The sequence below is a fragment of the Panthera uncia genome, chromosome A2 (genome assembly GCF_023721935.1).
Source record: "Panthera uncia isolate 11264 chromosome A2, Puncia_PCG_1.0, whole genome shotgun sequence".
Classification (NCBI taxonomy): domain Eukaryota; kingdom Metazoa; phylum Chordata; class Mammalia; order Carnivora; family Felidae; genus Panthera; species Panthera uncia.
The window spans coordinates 144,391,317-144,404,673 of record NC_064816.1 but is presented as its reverse complement, the minus strand read 5'-3'; the positions used below and the strand labels follow the sequence as shown (position 1 = coordinate 144,404,673).

Below are 13,357 nucleotides of genomic sequence, written 5' to 3'. Positions count from 1 at the left end.
TTCAGTGTCAGAGGCAGGAGCAACCTCAGAGACGGATGCAGATCTGAAATCATTGCTCAAAAAAAAAAAAAGAAGAAGAAAAGAGAAAAAGAAAACGAGGGGGGAAAAAAAAGGTTGGATCAATAAGGAGGCAAAATTTGAGCTCCCAAGGAAATTTTTACAGATTTTCCAGGTATAAAATTTTATACTATGTTAAAAATACACAAATAATTGCCAGTATTTAAATGCGGGGGAGAGACCGAAGGAAGTCTGTTGCTTCAGCCTGAACACTATGCTTTAGCAAAGCTTCCTGAAGAGATTATCTGCAGACAGACCACCTTCCTTTTCCATAAATGATACACACATCCCCTTTTATTTCATTTCAGGCCTTTATACGATTTACTCTCCTATCTTATGCTCTCAAAATTCCCTACTTTAGTGCTGTTTTGCTTGTGAATGTCCTTTGCAGACCGGTTAACGTATGTAATTAATGTATTGATAAACTCTACCTTGAGATTTTTGGGCGGCTTGAAATTGAAGAACGTAGTCAGTTTGTTGTGAGAAGCATTAAGTTCTAGAAGGTAAGGCATACAACTCACACAGGACAAATCTGAGGGGAAAAACAAATACAGAACAAGATAAGCCAATAAAAGAAAAATTAGACTAAGCCGTTAAAAACAGCATGTGTTACATCAGAACATTTTTTAATTACACCAGTTGCAGGCACTTAATTTTTCCAAACAAGTGAAATGGAGAAAAATAGGAATGTGCAAAACACACCAAGGGTAGAAAGCTCTCCATGAGCTCCTAATTTGAACCTTCTTCCCCAGGGCCTCCCCACCACTCCCATCCCCCTTTTCAAGTGACCAGTGCACCTCCCATGTCCCAGCTCACTCTCCCGTGCACTAACAGCCAAATGCTTCAAAAAGTACCAGACGTGGAGCCAAGGACGAGAAACGAAAGCCTTAGATAATCCTCTTGATATTAGCCCCTAAGTAACTGAATTAAGTCTTTTCAGAAAGACCAAAAATGCCCCAGTTAGAGAACTTTCTTTGATATAAATTCAATTTTGTTGTAGTTGGACTGAATCCTAAACCTCATTAATTATTTGAAGTGATTTCAATTATTGCTATTATTTTACTTGGACTCTGGCTTGGTTTGGAAGCATGTCAGAGTTTTCCATTTTATCCCAAGCAAAGATTCTAAACCTCGAATACCAAGTAAAGGGTTGGGCTCTGACGCTGGTACACATAAAACACAAAAACGGTGACGTGCTATGCGGCCTTTCTCTGCCCCCTTAGGGCAGAGGCTCGCTTCTGGGCAGCAGGAGTTAGAAAAAGACACAGGGGCGCCTGGGTGGCTCAGTCGGTTAAGCGTCCGACTTTGGCTCAGGTCACAATCTCGCGGTCTGTGAGTTCGAGCCCCGCGTCAGGCTCTGGGCTGATGGCTCAGAGCCTGGAGCCTGATTCAGAGTCTGTGTCTCCCTCTCTCTCTCTCTGCCCCTCCCCCACCTGCTCGCTCGCTCTCTCTCTCTCTCTCTCAAAAATAAATAAACATTAAAAAATTTTTTTAGGGGCGCCTGGGTGGCTCAGTCGGTTGAGCGTCCGACTTCGGCTCAGGTCATGATCTCGCGGTCCGTGAGTTCGAGCCCCGCGTCAGGCTCTGGGCTGATGGCTCAGAGCCTGGAGCCTGCTCCCCATTCTGTGTCTCCCTCTCTCTCTGACCCTCCCCCGTTCATGCTCTGTCTCTCTCTGTCTCAAAAATAAATAAACTTAAAAAAAAAAGAAAAGAAAAAGACACAGAAGACTCCTAGGAGGAGGATTTAGCAGGAACACCTGTTTCCACCTGAAAACAGTAATAACAGCATCCCCTGCTCTTTCTCTCTTTTCATTCTATGTCACAGGAGCAGCTATTAGGATCACTCAGAGGAAGGCCCCTGCTGGGAGGATGGAGCCCCCACACCTGAAGCTGAGCCCACTGTTTCGCCCTGTCACCAGGTGGCAGACACACCCAGAGAAGGGGGCAAGGCCAGCAGCGAGGGTCCTGCCCAGGAGCAGGTGAAGCAGGCACCATGAGCGACAGCCACCGGGCCCCACCCCTTTCACAAGATCCCCACCAAATTTGACTTCATTCCTCTGCTCTAAGTCACACCCTTTGTTAGCCTGTCTTTATGGAACTGTTCTAGGACAGACAAATACACTGAGACTTTAACACTTTGGTGGCAATTGATGCCGTGAAGGAAGGCCGCCCGGAAAAGGACACCTGAGAAACGGCCATTACTTCGCAAGTCTTGCCCATTTGTCCTTCTGAGCTCAGCTCCATGTCTAGCAGTCAGTAGTGGCCTCAACACTATTACCGTCCAGCAGCCCCCGAACCTCCCTGGAGCTGGTCTTTCTGTGGGCAGGTAGGTGCCGCACGGAGGAGCTGTCTTAAGCAGAAGCAGCAGCTACCACGCAGATGGAGATAAGGAAATGGCGAGTACGTCTCACGCTTTATGCACCACCAAAGCCTTCAAATCACTCTGACAGGGAAAAAAAATGCATGGTCTAGGTTGCTGGGCTTCTGACCCACGCAGGCCCAATGATCCCCACTCGGTGCAGTGACCCCCGTGTCCACCAGATGGCAGGAGTTCCTTGCGTCTACGACGGTGGTTCTCAAAGTGCGGTCGCGGACGGGGAAACATCCGCTTCCCCAGGGAACTAATTTAGAAATGCAAATCCTTAAGTCCCACCCCAGAGCTACAGAATCAGAAACTGAGGGTGGGGCACAGCCATCGGCGTTTTAACAGGCCCCCCAGGTGACTCTGATGCAAGGTGCAATCTGGTCTACATCATAACGTTTCAGAAAGCTGCGCCCTACAGTTGGTTCTCAAACACTTGATGAGCTACAAAAATGGGCCGTAAAAGATTAAAGAAGACTGATGTGAGGAAAGCGCCATTCGCAACTGTGGATGCCAGGGTATGAAGCCCCCACGGCTACACTGGGCAATTCCTTATCCAGGAAAGGAAACCAACCTTGGAGTGGTGGGGGGCGGGGCAGCTCCTGCCAGAACGAACAATGAGAACTGTTTCCCAAGATTGGATACCTGGATTTGCTTTAAGATAACCCTGGGGAGGGACCCTAGGGTGGCCCAGCCGGCCCCTCCTGATCTCTGCTCAGGTCCTGATCTTTGCTTCAGGGATGGAGCCCTGGCCAGGCACTTCACTGACAGTGGGGAGCCTGCTTGAGATTCTCCCTCTCTCCCCTCTCTCTGCCCCTCCCCTGTTGGTGCAGGCTCGCGCTGTCTCTCTCTCTCTCTCTCAAAATAAATAAATAAACAAACAAACAAACAAACATTTAAAAAATAAATAAAACATTAAAAAAAAAAAAAAACTAAAATAGCCCCCGGGAAGGTGGAGAGAGAGGTATAGGTGAAACCAGACGGGCCATGAGCCAATAAGTGTGGAATCTTGAATGTTCATTACAATAGTCTCCGATTGCACTTTTGTAATTTTCCATTAAAAAAAAAAAGATTTAAAACAACTAGAAAAAAAGTAATAAGTCTTTCAAAACAGTAGCATTTGAGGAATAAACAATGCTGGAATATTTCTTAGCCACTGAAAAGCAAGGCTGAATTTTAATTACTGCTGTCATAGGAGGGGAAGAAATCAGACACGAGCCAGGGAAAACCGCATCGGCAACATTTAACTGTCACAATAAAGGCCAAAGAAGCGAGTGGAAAGACAATCAGTGAAGAAAACAGGTTCGAAGTAACAACTGCTGACTTCCACCGAAGTGTAAACAACACAGACACTGGCCACTTCGGCTTCAAATAAGACCAGAGAATTAGAAACAAGAATCAAGTTCCGAAGAAGATGTGACTAATTTCATTAGATGTGAGCAAGAGGTCACAACAAATACGTGACAGGGAACTACAAATGGTGAGAGTTGAGAGAGTCAACCACATGTATAGAGACGGCAGAAGAAGAGAGGAAAAAATAAATGTGTGAATCCCTGGTGCTCAAATAAGAACAGAGGTAACTGGCCAGAGTTAAAATGTAGAAAGGCAAAATAAAGAAAAGAATCCATTAAAGGGGGAAAAAAAGGGGGGGGGGACGGTGGGGACCAATTCATCTGCATTGAATAAACTAATAGTGGGAAAGACAAGGGAATCATCAAATATTCAGGAAGCATTTAAGAAGTAATGAGCCATCTCTTTCAAGGAAAAAACAAAGCAAACATTCAGTGGGCTACTCTTCAACATCACTGAGCGCATTTCAACGGTAGCATAACGTAATGTTTGCTGACCGGTGCTTCTTTCTTTACTCATCAGTCATGGTGACTTTTTTTTATATGCCAAGTAGAGCATCAATATGCAAATGAATCCACAATAGCATTTACATCAAGTTTGGTGGAATTAAACCATATCAGGTGCCGCAAAGCTTACATTTGGAAATAACTGAATGATCCATCAATCTACTAGAATGAAAATTACATACCTTCAATTTTATTTAGCGAAAGATCCAACTTTTGTAGGTGAACATATTCACAGAGAATGCTAATGTCAATTAAACCACAACCCTGAGAAAAGAAAAGGAAAAACGCTTTAATGTTGCTTCAGCCTTCTCATGACACGTAGAAATAATAGATGACAGAAAGAAATCCAGAATTTCTTTCAAAAGTGTAGTAATTAAATGAAAGAACTAAATCTGAAGCCTACTACTAACAGGATCTCAAAGCAGACTACAGACTCCTTTTAAAAATGCATTTCTCTGAAGCAGAACGTAGCTTGGAAAATTAGTGGTATTAGCAAGAACAAATACAACATGAAAAGGCAAATTAAAGCAATGTCACATAGACCTTTAGAGCAGAGTTTTATTATTAAAGAACAGAAACCAAACCAAACCAAAAAAACACATCACGTAATAGCAGTAAGGCCAAAGCCTTTCTCTAGTAGAAGGCAGATGCCTGGAATTTAAATGAAATGCTAAAGAGATCTCCTGTGTAATCAGGAGATCATTAATGACATTATCACCTACACTTAGACAGGGTCCTCCTATTCAAAGCTCCTCCTTCACGGTGATCTCCTCTGTTCAAATAAAACTGAGATCCATAGGGCAGACTATTCCCAATTTGGAGATGAGGAATATGAGGGACAGACAGGGATGTAAATAATTTAAAATCACACAGCAAGTTAGCATCAAAGTAGCTGATCCAAGTCTCCTGAATCCTTCTCCAGGATTCTTTCCACAAAATCTTGCTTCTAGAGAACTTCAAGATGGAGTGGAGGGGAATGTGGTCCCTTGGAACAGACTCTTATTACTGGTTTATGTTGCAGTGTCAGAATCAGAAAAAGCCAGCCAGTGAAGTATCATGATAAGCAAGTTCTCTAATAGAATGATGATAAAAATGTTCAATGAAGGTGTAATAAATATGTACTGAAGGGGCGCCTGGGTGGCTTAGTCGGTTGAGCGTCCGACTTTGGCCCAGGTCATGGTCTCACGATTCGTGGGTTCGAGCCCCGCATCGGGCTCTGTGCTGACAGCTCAGAGCCTGGAGCCTGCTTTGGATTCTGTGTCTCCCTCTTTCTCTGCCTCTCCCCTACTTGTTCTCTCTCTCTCCCATGCTCTGTCTCTGAAAAATCAATAAAAACATTTTTAAAATTTTTTTTAAAAATATGTACTGAAAACCTACCAGGTACAAGGCATTGTGCACAATGAGAAATACAGTGCAATGGTGGAGTAGACCTATACGGTGCCCCTAAGAAACTCAGGACTTTGGGAGGAAAGCCTATGTACATACGTAATAAGAAAAATTAGAAAATAACATGTAACCTAAGATATAAGGCGGGGGGGAATCACTAAACCAGGAAACCCTAAAAAAGTGTATTCAGTAAGACAGGTTATGAAGGCAAAGTAATTCAACATGTAATATCTCAAATGTAAGGAGGTCAGTGGCAAAGTAAGTTAAGTGTCAGTCCATCTTGCTGAAATAAATTTCAAAGGATTGCTTTTTTTTTTTTTTTTTTGGTAGATCAATTTAAGTCATAGCACTACGTACATAAGTAGAATACTGATTGAAATGGACTTGTATGGGGATATATTGGATGCTGGAATGATGTACCATCCCGATGCCTAACATAGGGCAATGCACATAGGATGCTCCCTAAGTTATTGCCTAACTGTCTGAGTCATCCACAAAATGTTATAAAGTGAAAAGAGTAAAAGATTACAGCCTTAATAGGGTGTCCTCGAAGGATAGGCAATAGAACTGGCACGGAAGAAACGAGCTTAACATTTCTTGGATAGTTTACTAGTTCAAATCCAAGACAGAACAAGATTGCGACTGTATATGCTTTGTTTGCCGTGAATTATATTTAGCCAAATTATGGTACAATAGCAAAATTTCAGTGTGCTTTTTTTCACCTATATGTCTGCATTTATTGTGTGGATCTCCAAGGAATATTTAATACTTTACAATATAAGGAAGCAAAAAGAGTTAAATTGTTTCTCTCGGACTATAAAGAAACAAAAGCAAGAGTCTGTACTTTGCTCTTACAGCTTCTCTTATGATAAAAGTGCCAAGATTATGTGTTAGTATTGATATCTTGAAAATTGATGAATAACAGTATGTCTGGAAAGTGAGTTATAGCTCAAAGCTACTTGTTTCTTGATATGCTTGGGAGTGGGAGCGGAAAGTCAATACCAAAATACTTTGTTCCCTTGGATTTAGATATTAATTTTAGTCCTGGCACTGATCAGAGAGAAAATTCTTAAAGAATTTTTGATTGGTTTCACAGAGTTAAATTCAACTTCTGGAAAGAAAGCATTGATTACTATAATATAGACTACTTAAGATAAAAGCAAGAGTCTAAAGGGAATGGAAACAAAGGAATTCAGGGCCTGATTACTGGATTGCCCAGGGCTCTTTGATGCCTAACATTACAGAAATAACTCTTCTTGTCAGTCTCCATCAAATGCAAGACTCTGAGATCTAGGGCCACCCCAAAAGCTATGAGTATCAGGAAAAATAGATATGGTCCAACCAGTATCAAGACGTAGCCAACCCATGGTGATCTTGTCATACTCACTGATAAAGTTAGATTGAGGTAGACCTGCTCAGTGCCAGAACCTGAGCGCCCCAACTGGTGAAGGGCATTGGCCACGACCTCCTCTCTCAGGACCCCATCAAATTCCTCCTGCAAAAAAACCCACAGACAAACAAACACCAGAGAGGACAAAGGACTTCCATTAGAAAAGAAACAATCCACGTCCTTATAGACAGCACTTACCTTGTATATTACATACTCAGGAGCTGACCCCTCCAAAATTTACCAGCCCTGAAGACAATTCTGTGTTGAGGACACATACATAGGACATATAGTTAAATAAATATCTATCTAATCCGTGCTTTCATTGCCACTGCATTTTCAGGCCATCACTTGCTTTAGGTATTCACAGTGAATGAACACAATGGCAGTGGAAGCGTCACCATTAGTGGTGACAGCTACGTTGATTGCTTCTCTGTTCCAGGCGCTAAGAGCTCTCAGTAAGCAACTCATTGAATCCTCTTGACAACCCTGAGGTAGGTACTCTTAGTTCCATTTTACAGATGAAGAAACTAAGGCTTCCTGGGGTTAACTTGCCTGAAACCACATAGCTAGTATATGACAGAAACAGAGTACAAACTTGAATCTGTCTGACTCCAGGGCAATTCCAACCGCTGTACTAGACTGCTTGTCTACACCCAAAAGGATGGTTACATCCAAATTAAGGCAATTACTTTAAAAAAAATTTTTTTTTTATGTTTATTTTTGAGAGAGAGAGAGAGCGCGAGCACGCGTGAGACACAGAATCCGAAGCAGGTTCCAGGCTCTGCAGAGCCTGACTCAGGGCTCAAACCCAGGAGCTGTGAGATTATGACCTGAGCCGAAGTTGGATGCTTAACCAACTGAGCCACCCAGGCGCCCCAAGGCAATTACTCTTCTAAATCTGGTATTCTTGCTGGAAAAAATAGGTTCTTGATTTGCTTTCTATTAGCTAATTTTGCCAGATTCATACAATTTACAAGATTTATGCAAAGGGTAATAATCATTTCCATAAGGAGGTTGGCCCTTGGTCCATAGAAAGCCATGAACCAGTGGTGACTCCACATGCCCTCTCCCCCGCACCCTCCCCCCAAAGAAAACAAACAGAAGAGACAACAGGTAGATCAGTGCTATGTTTGAACTGACTTCGACTCTACAATGACCAACACTTTAACACTAACACCAGCATGAGGACACAAAATCCAGTAATCCCATCAATCACACCAAGATAACTAACCATGACCAGCATGGGGACCATGATGGCAAAACACCCTTTCCAGCTCTGTACTCATTCAGGAATCAACAATGATGCTCAGGCCGCTGGTACTGAAGATGCAAGTACATAGGCGTATGCTACTAAAAAGAGGTTCTCCCCTGCCCCCAGCCCATTTCCACTAGCCCAGAGGAGCAAATATCGCTCATATGAAGATAGGGCACAGGCTTTGGGGCTGGGCAGGCTTGGCTTGAACGCCAGATCTGCCATTTTGAATTTACAACTTTGCCCATATTCTTCATCTCTAAATAGGAAATTTTATTACCTTCTCTCAATGTTTTAGGGAAAATGAAAAAAAAAATAGTGCATATAAAGCTCTTAGTGCCTTGCCTAGAACTGTAGAAGTGTTCCCAATAAATGAGTTGTTTCTACTAATTGATGAAGTTAGAAATTCCACATCTTCATGTTTCATTCTTCCTTACCCATCAACCTGTTTACAAATGGAAGAAAGACACTCACTTTTCTTTTTTTTTAATTTAAATTTTAGATAGTTAACATACCGTGCAATAGTGGTTTCAGGAGAATTCAGTGATTCATCACTTGCATATAACACCCAGTGCTCATCACAAGAGACACCCACTTTTCTAAATAAAGTTCCAACTTCTTATATAAACCCTGAGTAGGATTAGAGGTGGGGGTGTTACCTTCCCTCCAAAACTTTCCATCTAAACCTCTTATGTTTACCTGACCCACCCCTCTTTTTCCTGGATGTGAAAAGATATTACACCTCTGACTGATAGGAGGTAAATGTCTGTTTTTCAACATAGCCACTAATACGGAGACTGGCCACACCGTCAGCATGTTCCCAGATTCCCATAGCAAGCCTCCCCATGGCAACCCCCTCACACCTTCTTTGAGGTTCTTGCCATTTATCAGTATCACACCTTTCCCTTCTGATCTTGGGTCATTTTCAGACCTTTACAAGCCCTACCTTTATCTTGGATGGCTTCAGAATGCCTGAGGATGGCCATTCACCCCTACTACTCCCAAGCACATGCACGTACACATGTTTCTTTCTCAACTCCAGGCACTTTAAATGATCTCTACTCAAGTTCCGCCACTCACTCCCATGGCCATGCCCTGGACTGGGCCATACCTAGTTAGTCATCATGCTAAACTGTTCCACCTTAGAAACCTCAGACCCTAGTATCCTACTCTGTGATCCTACAACTACCTGTCCTTCCACCTTTCCAACACCCACTCCCCCTGTTCTGTGAGGATGTCAAGATCTCCAGTTTGTTCCTCTTTCCCTTTCTCAGAGTCTATCTGTCCCCTCCTCCTCCCTTCTCTACTTGGTATGCCATGGGCAATTTCAGTGTCTCTCTACCCTCAAGTCTCTGACTGCTTGTCCCTTGACTGAAACTACCGTGTACACGCCCAAACCTGAATCAAGTTCACAATCAACTACTGTGCTGAGGCGGGACGGTGTCATGTTCATCATTCATTTGGGATAAAAATCTTTATAGCAGGCCAGGCACATGCCAGCCAGGATGCTGGGCTCAGTGGACAGAATTATGAATAAGACATAGTGCCTATCCTTAAGGGATTTACAATTCAATCCGGGAGCCAGACAAGTACACAAGCAATTTCAATAGTTTGATAAATATTACAATACAAGTGAGCAGGGTGCTTTGACTATAAGCAGGGCATCCATTTTATGTCAGTTCTAGTGGGGATTAGGAGGTTAGCAAAGGCTTGCTGGGGGAGAAAGCAATGAGGTTGAGACCCAAGTAACTGAGTTGTTCTGGCGAAGGGGAAGAAAGGGCAGGAAGGAGGACCAGGAAGGGTACTGCAGGCAAAAGGGGCAACGTGTACAAAATTCCAAAGGCAAAGGTGTGCATGGCCCACTGGGGAAACGACGAGCAGCTCAAAACAGCTGAAGCATAAAGTGGGAGGGGGAATACAGTGCATGGTAGCTGGTGGGCACTCAAACATGGCTAAGTGAATTCATAAACCTCTCCTGCCTTTGAGCTGAGTGGGCTGGGAGAGGCCTCACAACCATGCATGCTGGTACCACTCCAGAGTCAACTCTTAGCTTGGCCTGGTGCTGTTCCAGTCCTCTGCTCTGTATCAGCTGCCTTCTACCTCTGACCTTGGCTACCGAGTCTTCATCCATTCCTCCAGCCTTCAGGTGCCTCTACTCCTTAGTCCTTGCTCTCAGCAGGTGCACTTCTCCATTTCCAAGGCAAAGCAGAAGCAGTCAGGCATCAACCCCCTCAGCGTTCTGCACCTGTTCCTGGGCAGTGTTCTGCCCTTCACTGGGGTCTCAGAGGCAGACTGCTTTCTTGTCCACACTCAGGGCCCCCGCCTCCTGTTTCCTCAGGGACCTGGCTCAGGGACCAGCCACTTACCTGGGCCCGGGCCCTGTCACTTCTCCAGCTGTACAAGTCTGTGAGTCTCTTCAATCCTACACACTGCTTTAGCCACAGTTTCCCTAAATAACCAAGCTAGAGCAGAATTGCTTTTTCATCCTTTAGTGCCCCCTTGCTCACCCCCCCTGTCACTCTTCAACTCCCTTCAGTTGGGCTTCTGCCTTCACATTACAAAACCACATGAGCCAAGGTCTCCAACTGCCCTCAAATGGGCAAAGCCAATGAGCACTTGTTAGACCCCTTCCCACTTAACCTACTGGCAGCACAACTCATTTCCATGGTCTTGAGACTCTTTCTTGCCTTGGTTTCCCATCACACAGCTCTTCTCTTCTTCTTCTCCTTCTTCTCTTACCATTTCTTTCCAGCTTCCTTCCCTGATTCCTCTTCATCTGCTGGCGACTTAAATACCTATACCCCCTGGGGGTCTTCCCTTGGCCCTCATCTCCTCTTTCTAGATGGCCTCACAGACTCCAGTGCTGAGTATCTCAGGTCTCCTATGCTTAGGCCCCCTCCCCTGATTTCCAGACTCATGTGATGCATAAAACCAACCCATTCATGCACAGCTGTACCTGTCCCCGTTTCCTATTGTGGTCAGTGGCCTTAACACACCCCCAGACCATGCCATAGACCTAACAGTCATCCTAGACTCACAATATTTAATAACTTAAGTATTTTAAATGTCTTCATTTTAAGCTCCCTTTCCATCCCCACTCCCACTGCTTTGATCCAGACTCTTGTTTCTCCTCCATAGACATTGCTAGAGCCTTCTCATTGACATCCCTGTCTCCAGTCCTACCATCAGGGCAGTTCTAATCTAATCTAATCTAATCTAATCAGGGAGGCTCCTCTCTGCTCAGACACCCAAGTCTACAGTCTGTAAAACAGCATAAAACCCTCCACAATCTGACCCCCACCTCAGCTGCTCTCACCTGTAAATCATCAGTAGGAACAGCTGCCATCTCCCTGCCCACACAACCCCATCCACCAAGACAAGGGTCTGCTTCCCTCAAAGTCTCCCATGATCCCTGCCATCCAGGTGTCATCTGTACACAGCTCTGTGGATAACGCTTGAGATGCTGAAGAGCTGTGACTTACATTCCTATCTGACCTTGAGAGGAGGGACCACGAATGTCCTCAATTATGTTCTCATCTTCTGTCTTTACTATTGCTATTATGCATTACCTCTATAATTTTTAGGAACCTACTCTTCATCAGACACTGTATCAAGAGTTTTAACAGACTTTCTTATTCAATTTGCTATTTATAACTGCCCCATGAGTAGGTATCATTTACCCACAGTTACTAGCAGAGTGCTTTCGATGCATCAGACACCTGTCGTGGGGCCAGATGCTTCTGCCCTATATAGTCAAAGTGTGCTTCCTACGTAGCAATCTTTCAGTGAATGTGTGTTCAAAGTCAGCTAAATTAACCAAATCACTTAATGAGCTATACTTAGCAGATAAAAAACATGTGCATTATGACTTGTATCAGTAACAGTAAAAATAATGTATTTTTAAGTATTTACACACATAGGTTCTTGTTTAATTCTCACATCTCCTGTGAGGTAGGTATTATTAGAATTCCCAGATTACAGATGAGACATAGAGGTGAAATAAATTGCTCAAAATCTCAAAACCAACCGAAGGCTGTACATAAATCTTTGACTGCAAAGGCAGTGTTCTGAACAGTCTGTCTGTGCTACCTCCTTACCTCCTTAAGTTCACCAGGGCTCCGGAGACTAATCACATTATAGGCACTCAAGAACCACTGGGACCATCACAGCATTATAAACCTTAACCAGGCTAGCAGATGGACATAAATCTCTGAACATGAAAGTCTAAATCTTTGCTTTTATAAGCTTTCAGTTTATTCGGCATATTAAAACTTATTCAATACCATAAAATGCTAAAGCAGGATGTCAGAACACAAAATAAATATTAATACTTAGAATATGAGTGGAGGAAATAATAAACTTTTCCACACACAGCCTACAAGCCAGGAATAACCAGTTCAAGTCAACCCCCACTATGGTTTGTTAATGGCATACTGAAGACAGATTAACACCGGCACTAATGAACCCCACAGCCCAAGAGCATGCGTTAATTAGAATAATAAAGTAAACCGGTGATTCACCTGCGAATTCCTTTGGGGGAAGCTGGTAGAAACCATGCAAACATCTCAAAGTTGTAAAAACACTGCTACAGTTTTGCAATAGACACGGTGAAGGGTAGCGAAGTACATCACCAAAGGATGAATAAAATAAGAAATAATTTTCTATTGCCCACTTTAAGAAAAACTAATTGTGTAACAAGCCCATATAGGTGGAGGTAGAAGAAGAGGAGAGTCTAAATGGGAGGTAAGGGCAGGAAAGTGAGCCAAATGTTGAAAGTGGGCAAAAGGATGTTACAAAAGAAGGGAACCTAAGTAGGAAAAGAGTGCAGTTCATTAATGGTAGGACTGGAATAACACGGGACCGTGCAAATTACAGAGGCGTGAATAGGAAGAAAGAGGACAAATGAGGAAAGGAGTCTGTGAAAGAGAACAGGAATAACAAAGAAATACATGCTAAGAAAATGGGCAAAGATGAGAAGTGGTGAAGCCAGAATGTCACATAATGTCACAGGGGATACTGGGAACATTCTATTTCTCTGTAGTCTATCTACTTTG

At 43.5% G+C, this 13,357-nt stretch overlaps 1 protein-coding gene across 3 annotated transcripts in view; it reads right to left on the bottom strand.

Moving 5' to 3' along the window:
• The window catches only part of LRGUK (leucine rich repeats and guanylate kinase domain containing), a 62,302-nt gene that overhangs the window by 47,042 nt on the left and 1,903 nt on the right, over positions 1-13,357 (bottom strand). For all 3 annotated transcript variants that reach the window (XM_049643025.1, XM_049643024.1, XM_049643023.1), the window contains exons 2-4: positions 7,049-7,156; positions 4,458-4,539; positions 489-589 (exon numbers count right to left, since the gene is read on the bottom strand). In XM_049643025.1, coding sequence (XP_049498982.1) covers positions 489-589; positions 4,458-4,539; positions 7,049-7,156 — 291 coding nt within the window. The remainder of the gene's footprint in view (positions 1-488; positions 590-4,457; positions 4,540-7,048; positions 7,157-13,357) is intronic.